The 19259-nt window shown below is 35.4% G+C and overlaps 1 protein-coding gene across 2 annotated transcripts in view; it reads left to right on the top strand.

The window, feature by feature from the left end:
* LOC136036925 (26S proteasome non-ATPase regulatory subunit 1-like) overlaps window positions 1-19259 on the top strand; it is a 239848-nt gene that overhangs the window by 195147 nt on the left and 25442 nt on the right. For both annotated transcript variants that reach the window (XM_065719311.1, XM_065719310.1), the window contains exons 15-16: window positions 3389-3491; window positions 14476-14645. In XM_065719311.1, the coding sequence (XP_065575383.1) occupies window positions 3389-3491; window positions 14476-14645 (273 nt within the window). The remainder of the gene's footprint in view (window positions 1-3388; window positions 3492-14475; window positions 14646-19259) is intronic.

Here is a 19259-nt window from a genome sequence, read left to right as displayed (position 1 = left end):
AACGGGTGATCGGATCTCAATGAAATTTGATATTTAGAAGGATATCGTGTCTCAGAGCTCTTATTTTGAATCCCGACCGGATCTTGTGACATTGGGGGGCAGTTGGGAGGGGGAAACCTAAAACTTGGAAAACACTTAGAGTGGAGGGATCGGGATGAAACTTGGTGGGAAAAATAAGCACAGGTCCTAGATACTTAATTGACATAACCGGAACGGATCCGCTCTCTTTAGGGTAGTTTTTTGGGGAGGGGGGGTTAATTCTGAAAAATTAGAAAAAATGAGGTATTTTTAACTTACGAATGGGTGAGCGGATCTCAATGAAATTTCATATTTAGAAGGATATCGTGTCTCAAAGCTCTTATTTTAAGTTGCGCCCGGATCTGGTAACATTGGGGGGAGTTTGGGGTGGGGAACCTAAAATGATGGAAAACGCTTAGATTGGTGGGATCGGGATGAAACTTGGTGGAAAAAAGTAGAAGTCTTGATTACGCGATTTACACAATTGGAACGGATCCGCTCTATTGGGGGGGGGGGGGGTCAATTCTGAAAAATTTGAAAAAATGACATATTTTCAACTTACGAAGGAGTGATCGGATCTTAATGAAATTTCATATTTAGAAGGACCTCGTAACTCAGATCTCTTATTTTAAATCTCAACCGGAAGCAGTGTAATTGGGGGGGGGGGGGGTAGTTAGGGGGTACCAGAAATCTTTGAAAATACTGAAAGTGGTGAGATCAGGTTGAAACTGGATGAGAAGAATAAAAACCTGTCTAAGATACGCGACTGACATAAACGGACCGGATCTGCTCTCTTTAGTGGAGTTAGGGGGGGGTAATTTTGAAAATGGCGGTATTTGTAACTTACGAAAGGGTGACCAGATCTTAATGAAATTTGTTATTTATGATGGTCGTGTGCTTTAAAGCTCTAATTTTAAATTCCGACCAGATCCTGTGAAGTTGGGGGGATTGGAGGGGGAAACCGGAATTCTTGGAAAACGTGAAAATTTGGGTATTTTTATCTTACGAATAGGTGATCGGATCTTAATTAAATTTGATATTTAGAAGGAATTCATGTCTCAGAGCTCTTATTCCGAATCCCGACCAGATCTTTTGACATTGGATGGTGTTGGAGGGGGAAATCTTGAAAAACACTTTGAGTGGAGGAATCAGGATGAAGGTTGGTGGATGGAATATACAAATGTCCGTGATATGTGATTGACGGAACCGTACAGGATTCGCACTCTTTGGGGAAGTTGGGGGGACGGGTTCAGTGATTTGGCGAGTTTGGTGCTTCTGGACGTGCTAGGACGATGAAAATTGGTAGGCGTGTCAGGGAGCTGCACAAATTGACTTGATAAAGTCGTTTCCCCAGATTCGACCATCTGGGGGGCTAAAGGGAGAGGAAAAATTAGAAAAAATTAGGCATTTATAACATACGAGTGGGTGATCGGATCTTAATGAATTTTGATATTTAGAAGGACATCGTGACTCAAAGCTCTTATTTTAAATCCTGACCGGCATTAAGGCTCTTTCTTTTCCTTTTAAATCAATCTATTGATTCATAATATTTTGTTAGAGCTCATACCATATGATCTCTCGGCTCTTAGCTCTTCATGCCTCGTCACAAGTGCCATATGAGCTCTTAGCTCTTGTTGCATATAGGAGCTTGAAACTTCTACAGTAGGGTTCTCTGATACGCTAAATCTTAGGTGTGATTTTCAATAAGATTCTATGAAATTTAGGGAGTGTTTTCCCTTTTTTTAAAATAAGGCAAATATTCTCAGGCTCGTAATTTTTGTTGTGCAAAACACTTATTGAAACTTATATATTTGAAATCAACATAAACATTCGATTCTTTTGATGTCATCTATTGGTATCAAAATTCCGTTTCGTTATTATTGTTTTTTTTTTTTATTGTTTATTTTTATTAATTTTGGTTATTATTGAGCCGGGTCTCTAGTTACTTACAGTTCGTTACCACGAACTGTTTATAGGGCCTTGCATTTACCATTGTCATGTGGAAGGCTGATTCTCGTACAATAATCTCGCTTTAGGATGAGAATTTTATTATTTTGGCATTTCTCTTTTGTGTCTTTCTCTGGGTGGGAACATAAAAGCTATACTTCATCAGCTGTTAAATAAGTTTTAAGACAACAGTGGCTGAAAGTGACAGAAGAAGAACAACCTTGAACAAACAATTGTGGAAAAATGTGTATTTTTATCTCGTTTTCCGACAGCAGCTTTTACTTTAAGGACAATCGGCGGTTCATAGACATGACATTACGGCCCGTGTCTTCCGGCAAAAGTTTAAATCACTGATAAACTACATAGTAAAACTTAAAGTGTTATATTGTTTGTTTGTTTTTTTTTTTTTTTTTTTTCATTTTTTCACTGAAAATACCAAAAAGGAATTTTACAATGAAAATATTAAAAAATGTTGTCCAGGATTTAGGAAAGGACAAAAAGTCTTGGGGGTAATTTATAGGCCTATGTAAATTCCGTGGTTCGGATGGTGACGCTTACATTGCTACAGTATGAACTATCAAGTAGAGATAAAATCAGCTTGATTGGCACAGATCTGAAAAACATTCTAATGTCATCTTAGTAGCCTACTTCATCCTGATTTTAAGTCGCTGCCACAGATTAATAAGACAGTTACAGATTAGTTTAATTAGCTACATATTATCAGTGACAGTTCTGGCTTCTCTTGCGCTCGAGGCAAAACCTTGATTAGCGCCGCCACCCCCTGTCTCCCATAGGATTTTCTAGCCGAATTTTAACAAAATTTTCATTTGCTTAATAAAATTATTTTGGATTTGTTAATACATTAATAATTTATTTCTTAAATATTTTTAGTTTGATAGTTTAATTATTCGGCTTTTATAGATTATTTGATTTGCTCTAATTATTTTTTAATTTATTTTTATTCGACTAATTAATAATTTGTTTCATTAATTAATTGAACTTCTACTTCATTCTAATAAAAATTATATTTTAAAAATTACAAAATGATTATAACCTTTGGATTGTTTGTTTTTGTTTTTTTTATTCTACGCCCCTACAATTTCTGTGCCTGGGGCAATTGCCCTCGCCTCTGCATATTAGTTAGAATTTACAGATTCGCGACAATGTCAGATATTTTTTGCTGTTTCAGCAAGTAATACATATTCATTGCTTCTGATGAACAGAACTGTTATGCACTGGATGCCTGAGTCGCCATTTGGCTATATTTGCTAGTTGCCAAAACTAAGTGATAACCTACGATGAGAGAGCCCCGAACGTTGTTTTTGGCCAAATCCGAATGCCAAAGAGTACAGTGATTTTTTTTTCTTCTTTTTTATCATCGAGTGAAATATTCAATTAATGACTTTTATTTTACTGATTTTAGGTTAAAGACTTCAGGCAATTGTATGCCAAAGTCATTGGAGATAAGCATGAAGACGTCATGGCTAAGTTTGGAGCAATTATTGCCCAAGGCATTATTGATGGAGGTAACATTTTTTTTTTCTTATTCAATTCATTTTAATTCATGATTTGTGTTGGTTCTTTTGGCCTTTTTTGGTCTTCCTGTCACTGGCCCTTCAATTACATCAAGTGTATGGGAGACCACGGAATCAAATAGGGAGGAAAAACTCTCCTGTGTTTAGATTATGCTGATTATTTAAGCATCCTAGCTGAAATTCTGAGCAAAATGAATGAACATTTAGAGGTTTTGCGATTCAAGGAAGCTAGAATAGGTTTAAAAATTAATGTTAAGAAGATTAAGTCACTAAGGCTAGGAATAAGTGAAGATGAAAAGGTGACGTTGGGTAACGAAAAGATTGGTCAGGCGGGCAGCTTCACTTCTCTTTGGTAGTATTATTAGTAAAGACGGTGGGAGCAGAAAAGATGCTAAAAGTAGAATAGCCACGGTTCAGAGTGTTTTTTTCACAGTTTAAAAAAAAAACAACAAAGAATTCGAAGATAAGTCTGCAAACCAAGAGTAGAATATTGGAAGGTACAGTGATGACAGTGATCAAATATGGATCTGAAGCATGGGCGCTCCGAATAGTGGATGAAGATTTACTAGATGTTTTCCAGATAAATTGCCTACGGATTGTTCTGGGTACCCGGCTGACTGACCTAATTTCAGACGGTAGGCTGTACGAAGAATGTGCTTCAGTCTCGCTTTCTAGGGCTATAATGAAAAAAAGGTTGAGATGGCTAGGGCACGTTCTGCGAATAAAGGATGACAGATTGCCGAAGATGGTCGGAAAGCAGGTCGTCCTCGTCTGGGGTGGGAGGATGTCATAAGGAAAGATTTAAAGTAAATGGGAACTTACTGGGAGGGTTTAAAGAGAGAGGCTTTGAATAGACTGGGATAGAGGAGGATCGTGCGTAGCTGTGTTGGACTCAGGTGGTTTGGTGCTGCGGTGAGTTGTTGTTAGTTGTAGTAGTAGTAGTAGTAGTAACTAGATTGTTTACACGTTAAGTTTTAGCATGCTTAGCTCTTTTGATTCTGAATGCCATTGTGTAAGCTCTTAATGCACAAACAATTAGAAATAATAAGAAACGATGAAGTGACATCTGGATTGTTTTTGAAATGGAGGAGGGCCCAAATTAGTATCTTCTTGTAAATCTTGTCTCGACTAAGAATTGGACTCGAAGTTCTTTCATGTCGTACTTAAACATTTACCTTTTTTTTGAGATTAGCAAGATTTTTTAAATGTTTCATCTAGTAGGCTAATGTTCTAATTTCAGACAGTAGGCTGTACGAAGAATGTGCTTCAGTCTCACTTTCTAGGGCTATAATGAAAAAAAGGTTGGGATGGTTAGGGCACGTTTTGCGAATAAAGGATGACAAATTGCCGAAGATGGTCGGAAAGCAGGTCGTCCTCGTCTGGGGTGGGAGGATGTCATAAGGAAAGATTTAAAGTAAATGGGAACTTACTGGGAGGGTTTAAAGAGGGTGGCTTTGAATAGACTGGGATGGAGCAGGGTCATTTTTAACCGTGAAGTTTCAGTATGCTTAGTTGCCTGGATTGTGAGTACTTGGGCAATCTATCAATGAGCCAGCTATGAAAAGCCACATCCCAAGATCTTTCCATCAAAAACTTTTCCGGAAGGAGAGGGGAGGGCACCAAAATAATTTCTTCTTGTCAAACTTATCTCGATCAAGGTCTGAAACTGAGCTTCTTAAAAACCTTATTTCGCTAAAAAAAAAAAAAAAAAAAAAAAAAAAAAAAAAAAAAAAAAAAAATGAGAGAGTTAGCAAGATTTTGTATTTTTGCCAAAGGTTTTTTTTTTTGCACAATTTATGTGTAATTAAATATTTTCGGATGGTTACTGGCCTCTTTCGGTCCTAAGTCTTTTATCGCTTACCTTATACATTCGTATCTGGCTCTCCTTACTTTTACTCTGATATTTTCATTAAATTGTAAGCATTAGCTCCACAGGGTTGCCAGGCAGTAAAAACGATAACACAAGCTTTTAGTGATTTTGCGGTTGATTTTGTGATTTTTTCAATATTTTACTGGTTTATGTGCTGATTTAGTGATTTTTCACTTTAGGCAATATAAAAAATCACTAGAAATTTTGATAAATCCCTAGCGGTGGCAACCTTGCTGGTTCGTATGCAGCAAAGAAAAGAAATAGGTGAATCTACAAAAAATAGAGAAAATTAAGGGCAAAAAGAAAAGCAATTAAGGATTAAAAGGCCCACTCTTGGGTGCCGCAAAGAAGCAGTGGCATCCCTCTTTATTGAATTTTAATAAAAGTAACTCAATGCAAATTTACTTACTTATTTAGTAATAATTATTATTTAGTAATTATTAATTATTACAATACCTATTAGCTGCTTGGGTCTTCTCGCCCTTGCTGACATATCTGGCAACAAGTCCCCTATCTATGATATTTCAGTCGATATATATCTTCTAGGGCAAATCTGAGCCATGCAGCATCCTTTTCAAGACATCGCTATGCATGGAGTCACCTGATAGAATTACATAAAGGCTAAATTCATCAATGTACATACACTATTTGGGAAAGTATTTTCTTAAAAATAGATGCACATATTTCAAACTATAGAGAGAAATAATAAAGAGTCTGGAGTCCTCTAAAGAAGAGGTAGTCAAAAACAAAAAGACATTTCGAAAGTCAAATTTACTGGAGGTGGTAGTCTCTCGGACAGATATTGACATGAGCTTCTTTTATTTTTCTTGTGTGGTAGTGTGCTCCTAAATACTTGTTCTGTTGTCAATCCACTTAGCCAAGGCTTAACTTCAAAGAAAATAAAATTGACAGGCATTGTCAGAATTTAGTATTTCATAAAGTTTTATTTTAGTATTAGGCAGATAATGCTATTTTTAGTTCAAGGTTTTTCCTATTCATCAAGTGGAAAATACTGTTGATAATTTTTGCTTTTTTTTCTGCAGTTGGTTAACCAAATAAAATTTAAAATAAGAAAAAAAAGACTTAAATGTAAAAAATGTCCTTGCTCTAAAGTTAACTAATTCTTCAAATTTTAGTTGGAAGAATTTAAAATACTATTTAGTATTAGGCGGAAAATACTATTTTAAAGCTTGCAATGTTTTGTTATTCATGAGGTGAAAAATACTGTTGGTAATTTACCCAATCTTTTTTTTTCTTTTAGTCGTTTTTCTTTAGTGAGTTAACTATAAAAATTTCAAAGAAAGAAATAAGAATGAGCGATCTGAATGTAAAATGTCCTTTCTCTAAGCTAATTTATCCTTCAAATTTTAGTTGGAATCATTTTAAAATACTATTTTAAAGTTTGCAATGTTTTGTTATTCATGAGGTGAAAAATACTGTTGGTAATTTACCCAATCTTTTTTTTCTTTTAGTCGTTTTTCTTTAGTGAGTTAACTATAAAAATTTCAAAGAAAGAAATAAGAATGAGCGATCTGAATGTAAAATGTCCTTTCTCTAAGCTAATTTATCCTTCAAATTTTAGTTGGAATCATTTTAAAATACTATTTTAAAGTTTGCAATGTTTTGTTATTCATGAGATGAAAAATACTGTTGGTAATTTACCCAATCTTTTTTTTCTTTTAGTCGTTTTTCTTTAGTGAGTTAACTATAAAAATTTCAAAGAAAGAAATAAAAATGAGCGATCTGAATGTAAAATGTCCTTTCTCTAAGCTAATTTATCCTTCAAATTTTAGTTGGAATCATTTTAAAATACTATTTTAAAGTTTGCAATGTTTTGTTATTCATGAGGTGAAAAATACTGTTGGTAATTTACCCAATCTTTTTTTTCTTTTAGTCGTTTTTCTTTAGTGAGTTAACTATAAAAATTTCAAAGAAAGAAATAAAAATGAGCGATCTGAATGTAAAATGTCCTTGCTCTAAGCTAATTTATCCTTCAAATTTTAGTTGGAATCATTTTAAAATACAATTTTAAAGTTTGAGGTTTTTCCTATGAATGAAGTGAAAAATACCGTTGGCAATTTTCAATATCGTTTTTTCTTTTCGTCGTTTTTTTGTCATTTTTGTTTAGTGAGCTAACCATAAAAATATAAACGCAAGAAATAAAAGAATAAGATCCAAATCTGGTAAAGTTTATTGCTCTAAAGCTATCAAGCCCTTCAAATTCTAGTTGGATGTCTTGTGGAGTCACTACAACAATGTTAATCACAGTGTTAACCTAATACTTTTTTTAACGTACGTTAAACAAGACGTTTTGAGTTTGAAAAAAATGCAGTGAATAATTTTCATATTTTAGATGATTCTAAGTGTCTTTTTTGTTAGTTCAAGGCAAGCAAAAAGAAAGTAATTTACAAAAGAGGTTTTTTTTTCAAAGAGGGGATTCCCCTTTTTAAATGTATTTTTTTTGTAGCAGTTATTTTTAATGAATGTCTCCAGTTTCGTTGAAGGCACGAAAAAAATATTTACTAATTATGAGTCGATATAAAAGATTTATCTTAACCTTAAATTCAAGTTTAGTTCTATGTCTTAAATTTAATTTTCAAATTTTTCTGTTTTTGGTGGGATAAATAAATGAAATTTGTAATTATTATAATGTATAACAAAAGACTCAATTCTTTCAAGTTTAGAAAAAGAAATTTACATATTTTGATTCGGGATTGAGGAATAACTTTTCATGCTACTAATGTTGGTCTTCCACATCCAGAATGTTTAATTTGACGCAAACAATTAAAGCAATTAAAAGTAGGACGATGAATACTATCTCTACCATCATTATAAAGAATTTGTGGAAACAGAGGTGTACGTAGGATAATACATTTTAGGAATATACCTGCCCCCCCCCCCCACCCTCAAAAAAATGCTTGAGGTGTTTTAAGATTTGTTTTGTAATTCCTTAAATCTAGCACATAAGTTCTTCCAAGGGGAAAAACTGTTTTGATTTTTATGTTCTTGGTACTTTGATGTGAATATAAATGTTTTAATCCCATCAAAATTGGTATTCCTCTCACCTACCCGAGGGAGAAAAATGTATTTTTCAAAACCAGGGGGGGATATTTTCCACAAGATGTAAATAGAAATACCAAGAAAAGTTTTTCTTTTACAAAAATACCAAAAAAAAAGATATTTTCCAAAACCTCTGGTTAGCCAGTTGCCCCCTCCCACCTAAATGTCGGTCGACATTGCACCAATCCACATTTTCTGACTCTTAACCAGAGAGAGGGGTAGGGTGTTTCTAGAGAGTTTGATTTTTTTTCTTATTTAAAATCTTGGTTGTTTCTTTTTGAATTGAGCCCACTCCCCTCACACGAATTGCTTAATCTTATTTATGCACAGTATTGACTCCTTGGGGAGTATTAGACCGTTCATCCATGGAAGGTGGATGAACTGTCTCATGCTCAAAGCTGTTTCAGGGTATGGAATTCCCCTTCCTGTTTGCGGTATATTAGGCGTATGCCAAACCCTCGCCTCTGATGGCATGTCCTAGTTATACCTATGCAAAGTTTTAGCTTAGCTAGGATTTCCAGAATTCTTCTTTGCACTTTTGATTTTGCGTCACTGATAAATTTTAGAAAGGGAGAATAGCCACTTTTCTAGGATAAACCTCCTTGACTGTATCCCCTTCAGTGAATTTTAAAGTCATCCAATTTTCCCTTTTTTTATTATCTCACGTAGTTATTAATATTTCCTTGCTTTGTCACGTAGCTCCTTAAGTGGCGTGTCTAACTTAATTACTTTTTTCTCATTTAACGACTTCTTAGTAAATATCAAAGAGAAAAACTTTGTAGAAATAGGAACATTTTTTTGTTGTTGTTTAATAGCCGGTTAGAAGTGAAAACAACCGAAAGATATGTTGTTGTAAAAACTTTCACCGTAACCTGGTCAATCGTCCCAATTTAGAAGCTAATATTAGAAGCTAGTATATTTTTATGACATGTTTGTTTTGTTTTCCTTTCTTTTATTGTGCTCTATCGTTCTCTTTCTTCTTTTTTTGTCTATAGATGGGTGATAAAGAACATTCATTCATTCATTACCTATGTGTACGTGTATAGCATCTTCTTACGGTCTCATGTTTATGACTGTAATTCTTAAAAAAATGATTTAAAACAGACGATGTTTAGACGAATGCCGTTTTATTGACCTAAATAATACGTGGCTAAAATATATATCTGATAAATTTAGTTGCTCTTAAGTCGTTCAGATGCCAATTTCACTAGGTCCATGAAACTACAACTATTAACAACTCACCACAGCATCAAGCCACCTGAGGCCAACACATCTTCGCACGCTCAATGAAACGACAATCTATAAAACAAAAATATTGTAAGTAATATGTTTAATATAATTGATTTTGGTCCAAAATTGCACAAAGCCTCCATTCAACTGAAGGTCCCAGGGACTTCTTGCTATCCGGTTCTAAGCCAGTTTAAGCACTTTCTGTGGACTTTAGAAGATATGTTAGTCCCTGTCTTGTACAGGTTCTGGGACCATTACTTCTCCTGAGGCCATAATAATTTCAATGATTTGAAGGATATGAAAATTGCAACTTTGAATGTTAGAACGTTAAAAGACAACTATCGTATTAACATTTTGAGTGACAATTTTGGATGCTTCAAACTGATAGTTATTAAGAGTTTCAGAAACTCGTATCCCAGAGGTAGGGAACATACAATTAGGTGATATAGAGTTTATCTACTCAGGAAGGAAGGATGGGGTGCATAGGCAGAAATTAGTGCTCGTAATAAATAAGGAAGCTACCAAATCTAGTTTAGGTTGGTAAGATAGTAAGAATAGAATGTTAGTCGCTTATTTTATTACTAAAAAATGCAGAGTATGAGATATTGTAGTATATGCCCCTGTAGAGCTGACTACTGGAGATAGTAGCGGCTTAGATGATTGCGTATAGCTGCAGAACAAATAGAAAGGGTTCAGGTAGAAATATGGTTTTTCTATTAGAAGATTTTAATGCCCAGGTCGGTAGAAATTCGGATAGATTTTATCCTAGCCTAGGTAAATTTTGTATCAGAAAAGGAAACAATAATGGTTGCAGATTGTAGCAATTTTGTAGGTATAACGATCTAGTTATAAGCAATACAGTATATGTTCATATATTGGCCCATAAGTTAACATGGCATTCACATGATGGTAAGATAGCTGACCATATTGATTATGTAATTGTAAACCGAAGACTGGCAGGATCGATTCAAGATACTGGAGTATACAAGTGTTGTTATTGATGTTAAAAGTTAATTTAAGTTAACTTAAAGCTGAGTTAATTAAAGCTGGTTAATTTAAAGCTGAAATTTCGGAAGGGTAACTACCTCCCGGAAAGCTATGACGTTTTTTGACTCCAGGATCATAATCTGAGAGAAACTTTCCAGGGATAATTGAGTACTACTGGAGGGTCCAAAGGTTGACAATGTAGAAGATAGATTGAATAATTTTAGGAAAATAGTTTGGGAAGTCACTGATGGTATCTTAGGAAAGAAAGTTAGAAACGCACCAAAGAATATTAGTGAAAATACTCTATATTTAATAAATAGGAGAAGGGGTTGGTCCAAGCATTATTTGAGTGGTAGATCTTGTGAAAATAAGAGGAATATAAAGAAAGAGGAGAAAGTATTAAAGTTTGAATTAAGGGGGTGTGAAGTGGACACCATGTGGATCTGGAAGATCCAACCAAACGGCATAATACCAAAATATTGTACTGGCACGCTAATAAATTGAGAGGGAATAGTTAATCTGGAATTGTATCCGTTAAAGGTAGGAATGGGGCCACGATTAGTGATAAAGCATAAGTCAAAGAGATGGGCAGAATATTTCGAGAACATCCCTGACAGAGTTACCGGAAAAGATATAGAAACGAGTGAAAAGCTTTGTGACACTTTGAATGTGAATGAAGATTTGTTTTCTGAGGAAGAATTAGGGACAGTACTAAAAGGATTAAAAATAATAAGGCCCAGATGCTGATAGTGTGATGAGTGAATTCTTTAAATATGGTGGTTGTGAGGTTAGAGATAAGTTAATGAAGGATAGAAATATGATTTTTGAAAAAGGTGAAATACCTAGCGGTTTTAGTAAAATTCTTCCAGAAGAAGCTGATGAGAGTGAGTGTTGTAGTTATAAAGGCATTAGCCTGGTTACTGTATAAAGAGAATAACTAAGTATGATGATATTTTTTAGACTTGGAGATGCTGTAGATAATTTTTTTAGAGAAGAACAGTGTTGTTTTAGTAGGGATATAGGATGTATCGTCCAAATATTCACTCTTAGGTAAGTAATTAAGAAATGCCTGAGCCATCAAATCCCTTTTTTTCTCAATTTTATAGTTTATAAGTAAGCAACTGATAGAGGTACTTTACCGAAGGTCCTATCCTTGTATGGTATACCAGATAAATACGTTAAAGTGATTAGTGGCATGTGTGAGAATAATATTGCTGCAGTTAAGATAGAAAAGGAGGTTAGTAGCTGGTTTCATACTAAATCATGAGTTTAGGAGGATTGCGTCCTATCCCCATTTATATGGGTCATTTTGATGGACTTTGTCCTAAGGAGCACAGCAAAGGCAATGGGAGAACACAGAAACAAATGGGGAAGTAAAAGTCTCCTAGACTTGGATTATGCTGATGTTTTAAGCATCCTAGATGAACATGTTAGGAAATGAATGAATTTATAGAGGTTTTGCGAGTTCGGGGTGCAAGAATAGTTTTAAAAATTAATGGTAAGAAGATTAATTCGTTAAGACTAAGAATAAATGAAGCTGAAGAGGTGATATTTGGTAACGAGACGATCAATCAACTGGACAGCTTCATTGACCTAGGTTGTGTATAAATCCGGTGGATTCAGGGAAGAAGTTAAAAGTTGAATAGACAGGGCCCAGGGTGTTTCACAGTTGAAAAAGGCTTGGAATAATGGGAAGATAAGTCTCTGAACCAAGACTAGGATATTGGAAGCTACACTGGTGACAGTGGTTCAAGTATCATTCGGAAGTGTGGGCGGTCCGAAGAGCTAGAAGGATATTGCTAGTGTTTTCCAGAGAAATTGCCTAAGAATTGTTTTGGGGACCTGACCGACGTATCTCAAATACTAAACTACGAAAAATGTGGTCTAATCATGCTTTCTAGGGCTACAATGAGAGAAGAGATGATATGGCTTGGATATATTTTGTGGATGACGGATGACAAATTACAAAAAAGTTGTCTTCGTCGGCCAACCGTCTTGGGCCAAAAAAAAGTAGGTCGTCCCTAAAGGGGAGGGAGGCTTTGAATGGATTGGGATGGAGGAAGAGCGTGTGTAGCTGTGTTCGCCTCAGGTGACGTGGCGCTGCAATGAGTTATTAATAATAGTTCTTTCATACCACTAAATTCCTCCTTTGCTTTATTGATGGTAGAATTCAGGTGCTTTTTTGGGCCACAACAGTCACATGGTCAGTAGCGAATGTCTGCGTATCTACTTCAAGAGAACTGAAATGGTCTGTAAGGACAACATCAATTTGAAAAAATATGTTCGGCCCCATGTAGTTGTAGATATCGACAGGCTGTTTGAACCTGTTGGAGATACCTTGTAATTCCGATCGTATTTAAGCCGCGAAATGTGGCTCAAAAACTCTCTTCTTTTACCACGGCCAAATTGGGAGTCTCATTAAGGCCAAAGCAATACAGTTGCTTTGGCTAATAATACAGTTGCTCTAATTGGCTAGAAAGTATTTCTTTTTTCTTTTTGTTGACACTTCGTCTACTGTTTATGGATTTTTTATTGAATTTTCATGAGCTTCATATTTCGATGAAAACTTGGCAGAAAATATAAAAACGATAATTTAAGGTTAATTGGCCTCTCATTATATCTTCTATAGAACAGAATATGTTATAGGATAGCATTTTTTATGACCAGATCAATATATAGGTGGGATACAAATTGCCAATTAACTACAATATATACATGAAAAAATGAAAATCTACCTTCTGCGGTAGGAGCCGAAACTTCTGTCCAAAGACTAAGACAGCCACTACGAATAATTTTATAATAATAAAATAAAATTAATAATATTAAAAAGATAAAATTAATAATGAAATTGTATCTTGTATAGAACGGAGTATTTTTTTTAGGACTGCTTTGTGTTACAAAATTCATATACACCTGGAATATAAATTGTCAAATAACAACAAAAAAAGAAAAAAATGTTCCTCAAATGGTAAAAGCTGTAGTTTCTACACATAGATTAAGAAAGCCATCGCGATTAATTATTTAATAATGAATTAAATTAATAATAACAAAATTATATCTTTTATAGAACAGAATATTTTATAGAACAGAGTTTTGTGTGAACAAATCAATATTCACTTGGGATACAAATTGTCAAATAACCACAACAAAAAGAAAAAAACATGTACCTTCTATGGAAGAAGCCGAAGCTTCTGCCCGTGGACTGACAGAGCCATCGCGCATAATGGTTTAATAAAAAGTAAAATTTTATTTTGTGTAGAACGGAAAATTTTATAGAACAGAGCTTTGTGTGACTAAATCAATATACACCTGGGATACAAATTATCAAATAACCACAAAAAAAAAAAGAAAGCAAATGTACCATCTACGGTAGAAGCCGAAGCTTCTGCCCATAGACTAATAGAGTCGTCACGATTAATTATTTAATAATAAAGTAAAATTAATAATAGTAACATGAAAATAATAATAAAATTGTATATTGTATAAAACGGAATATTTTATAGGACAAAGCTTTGTGTGACCAAATCAATATACACCTGGGATATAAATGGTCAAGCCATCATGATTAATTATTTAACAATAACAATAACAAAATTAAAATAATAATAAAATTGTCCTTTATAGGACGGAATATTTAATAGGACAGAACTTTGTGTTACCAAATCAATATATACGTGGAAGGTACTGAAACCGCATAATTGATCGAAAATATTGATGTTCTTCTTTTGAAAATATAAAGTTTCTCTTTTTTGTTTTTCAGTAGTTAAACAAGTGCTAAATGGGATGTGACACTTACTTAGTTTTATGTTAGTTTTTTTTTTTTTTTAGGTGGTCGCAACGCCACGATATCCCTTCAGTCAAGAACTGGTCATACATCTTTAATGGGGGTAGTTGGACTTATGGTATTCTGTCAGTACTGGTACTGGTACCCATTGGCTCTTTGCTTAACTTTGGCGTTCACTCCATCCTGTCTTGTCGCTCTCAATAGTGACCTCAAGGTATTTACCATATGGGTATTTTCCTAGATATGTTACAAAGTTTATAAATGTTTAAAAATAGTTTCCGATGTGGTCATGGGTTTGACCCTAGGAGGGGAGGACTCGAGCATTTATCCTAGGGAGGGTATCCAAATTGGTAAGTTGTTTTATTTTAAAAACAACTTTTTTAATTTTTAGTAGAGTGGGGTCATTTGGACCGACAGATGTCCAATGTTTGCAGGTGTGTCTAAGTTCATATAGATAGGACAGAATCGAGACCTTGCTTCTATGATGATATAAAGTTCTATAATAAACGGTTGGGGGTGTTGGTGATTTTTGTTTCGGCACTAGCTCCAGTTTTCACTCTTATATAAGCCCCATCCTCTACTTGTTTTGGCTAATTTAAGTTCTTGGTCCTGGTTAATTGTTTACTTTTCGTTGGTTTGAATTCAACTGATTTAAAAATTGATGTTTGCTGAACCTCGGTTCAGAAGTAGCTTTTTAGAATTAAAACCTCACAAAAAGGTATTTTGTGATTACCTTCCGGTTCGAAGGTGAACTAAACATTGGATCCTCACATGCTATGTTAAGAAGGCGTTAATAGGCGACTCTCCGTGATTCCTCACAGAAGTCTTCGTTACCGTCATTTTCGCTTCGTTATTTTCCACTGGATGAAAATTAGCCTTGCTTTCTTGGTTATCTTTTAACCACTTTTGTTTCTATATTTTCTCGTTTTTTGCCAAACATAAAAATTACCTGCGTAGGTAGTTATTGTTCGCTGAATCTCGGCGCTAATAAGATATAATTGTGAATGTGCACCTTGTTTTGGGTCTACGGCGAGTTGGTACATGACACTTTTGCCTTAAGTTTTGCCTGTGGTAACTTCATTTGAGGTATAAATCATGTGGAGAAAAACTTTTCTATTTTTCTTCGTTGATTCTATTTGTTTTATATGTAGGGCTGATTTTATTTCGTCACACTTGTCGAGTTTTTACAACTACCTAAAAGGGTTAGATTCAAAGCTTTATTGCAAATATTAGAACATAAAATAGAAGAAACTGTGCATTTATAACATTTTGAAAATAACATAAAGGAAGTTGTAAATGCAACTGAGGTGAAGATAGTGAGAATTATAAGGCCGTTGTAAAGCATGGATTACCTGTTCCTACTAATAAAGATAAGAGTCAACAAACAGATAAGAGTCTATATCAGTACAAATCGCTCAGTTTAACTGTTATGCTAATATTGAAGAATCATAAACTTCTGCCTTGCCAACAGTGCTTCCATTGTCCTCAAAATATTTTTTTTATTTTTTTCCTAACATTTTTGTTTTTGAAGTTGAGTTCAACTGGTTCTAAAGTCCACTTTTGATTTCAGGATATGTCCCTCTATATTGGGCGAGACGATATAATCTTGAAGTCTCGATAATGTATAAAGTTTGAAGTCTTTCAGTCCCTTGATCTACAAAAGGCAAGATTACTTGCTGCACCGCACTTTTAGAAAAGAATTTAGAAAACGATTTTTTATAGCTATTTATATGGTTCTAGCCCCAAAAAATTCATCTTAAACACCCTTCCTGATCTACTTTCCCATCCCTTGCATCATGTTCCTAGACAAAACCTAAAGTTTAACGTAGGGTCTTAAAAAGTTTAACAGTTTAAAATTTTTGTCGTTATTTCGTAAGGTTATTTTTTTATGCTTATTGATTTTAGATGTCTTCATTTTTTTTTCGTTATATTTTAGCTTTTTTTTATCATGTACTCTTTCAGAAGGAATTGCAAAAACTGGATACCATTCCTCCTCTGATCGCCCACCATACGATTTTCCAAAATCCCCATTTACCATCACTTAGACTATCTTTATCTTTCACTTACCAATATCAATAAAATAATTTGTAAAAGTATTAATAATGATTGAAACAAAGGTATATTGAAAATGGGTGAAATTTTTGATAAGACTGCAAAAAATAAAAGAAACAACCTTTTAATGCAAAAACAAATGGACAGATCTGAATATTTCGGCCTCAACTCTGCAAACACCTATCAAAGAAAAAAAAGTTGTTCTAAAAAAATATATATAAAGTAAAATCAACAATAAAGTGCTGTACAAAAACATCGGGAAAAACAAGTGTCTTATGCTTTGGCTCTCAACCATGTCTCAATTTTGTTTAAATGTGAGTTTTTCTTTTTGTTTTCTTGTTGTTTTATTTTTTTGTATTTGTTCTCTTGTATATAATTTATCTGGTAAACATCAAGCAAGTTTTTAAAACATCAGGCAAAATTTTTTTTCGAGTTATTAGGAGCGCCCACGTTTCAGAACCATATTTGACTACTGTCATCACTTAGTTTTCAATATTCTAATCTTGGTTCGCAGACTTATCTTTCTATTCTTCCTTCTAAGGAATGCCTTGGGAAGTGAATTTAATCTCGAATGACTTACTTGACTTAAGACCCGTCCGGTCTTGGTGGTCGTCTCGGGGCCTCTCTCCTCACGAGCGATTGCATGCGTCGCCTATACTGCTCTCTGCTTTGTGCCATTCTGAGAAGGCCAAGGAGGTTGTAGTCGGAGAAGTTCTCCTTTCAGCGCTTTGGAGGACGACCGCGAGGGTGAAAACCGTGGATGCGACCCTCGAAGGTAATTTTCGGTAGTTGGTCGTTGGACATGCGCTGGACGTGGCCAAGCCACCTGAGTTGTTGGACGCGGACCCTGATCACGATGGTAGTGTTGTAATGCAGTCTTTCGAGTAGGTCAGCATTTGATGCTCTATCTACGTATGGTATGCCGGTGATTCGATGCAGCAGCTTTGTCTCAAACGTGGCGAACCGCCTGGAGTCATCTACTCTGAATGTCATCGTTTCACAGTCGTACATAGCTATAGGAATGATGATGGAGCAGAATAGTTTAAGTTTTAGCTTCACAGAGATTCGATTTTGCCTCCATATTGGCATTAGAGCTTTGAAGCCGGCGCTACCAAGAGCGAGGCGTCTTTTGATGTCCACTGAATGATTATTGCCGCTTGTGATCTGCTTCCTCAGATATGTGAAGCTGTCTACCCTTTCTATTTCCGCTTCATTAAGCTGTATTTTTGGTGGGGATGGGTTGTTGAACCTTGACACCCGCATGGCTTTCGTTTTATCCTCGTTGACTTTCATTCCAAAGGCTTGTGAAACTAGTTCCAGGCTATCTGCTTTGGTGTTCAGTGACGGATCCTGTGAGCTTGTTGATGTCGTCTGTGTATGCCAGCTTGTCGATTACGATCCCTCTTACCGCTGCTCCATTGGTTGCTTCAACATGCGACATTACACGTGGAGGAAGAAATTAAACATATTAGGTTAGAGGATGCATCCTTGCAAAACACCAGCAGAAGTTTGGAATTCTTCGGTCGTTCCCTCATCTGTTTGTACTTGACTTCTGAACCGCTCATATATGTTACGAATAAGTGATATGATGTTTGACCGGGACGCCGTAATGCAGTAATATATGCCAAAGGCCTTCTCTTCAAATTAAGTCGAAAGTTTGTTTGAAGTCAATGAAGAGTTGATAGAGGTCCTGACGGTATTCAAGGTATTTTTACGTTATTTTACGGATGACAAAAATTTGGTATATCATTGAGCGGTTCGCTCGGAAACCCGCCTGATACTCATGGATGATGTGGCTTGTTAATGCTTTTATTCTGTCTAGTAGTATCTTGGTCAACACTTTGGCAGGTAGGGTTGTCAGGCTGATTAGACAGTAATTGTCACATTCGGCTTTGGACCTATTTTATCCAGTGGAAGTATGGTAGCGGAACACCACGTTTTCGGGAAATATTCGTTGTGCCAGGCAGCTATGGCAATTTTGTAGTAGAGGTCTGTTACGACATCTGAGCTGACTTGCAGGAGCTCTGCTTCGAATCCATCTGGTCCAGACGATTTATTTGATTTGAGTGATTTCAAGGCAACTTCAACCTCGCTTCTGAGCGGTGTTGGGCTTGGATCTGATGGGGAGATGGTTAAATTCCTAAGAACGGCAGGTGGGTGGGATGGTTAAACTTTTCTTGAAAATGTTGTTTCCACCTCTCTCTTATTCCTGCTGCGTCGTTGATCGGATTCCCGTCCTTATCAGGAAGAACATTCGTAAGTGTACTTTTCTGCCTCGGCAGCTCTCGGATTCTTTTCTACACAGCATGGGGAAGTCGATCTCGCATTGGTCACATTTGTTATGAATGCACGCGGTTAGAGCGCGTTTGATCTTCAGTTTTGACAACAGTTAGGGCCAACGTAAATGACATGATGTAAATTAAGAATTAATGGTACTTGTTCCGACCACAGCAAGTATCCTTACCTTTGACGATGAAACTTAAGCCAAAACAGGACTCAACGTATGTAATGTTTTTCTCAATATTCAGAATCTGTGTCAGAGAAAAGAAAAAGTAATCACGTAATATCTAGAGTTAACAAATTGAATTGTGTTGCATTGGGTTGAAGAAAAAAGTGGTATAAAAAGACCTGGCCTGTTGAAACTCTCAAAAAAAGGTTCATGTTATTAACATGGGAAATAATAAGGGGGAAATCAAAAGTTTTATTTTTTAGTTGTTTGAGAATTATGAAGTTTTCGGGCAGTGTTACATTATCGTCAGTGTTGCCAATTTGGATA

Source organism: Artemia franciscana, chromosome 16, assembly GCF_032884065.1.
Source record: "Artemia franciscana chromosome 16, ASM3288406v1, whole genome shotgun sequence".
NCBI classification, from domain to species: Eukaryota; Metazoa; Arthropoda; class Branchiopoda; order Anostraca; family Artemiidae; genus Artemia; species Artemia franciscana.
Note: the sequence above shows the minus strand (reverse complement) of the source record. Positions and strands in the feature narration are given on the sequence as shown.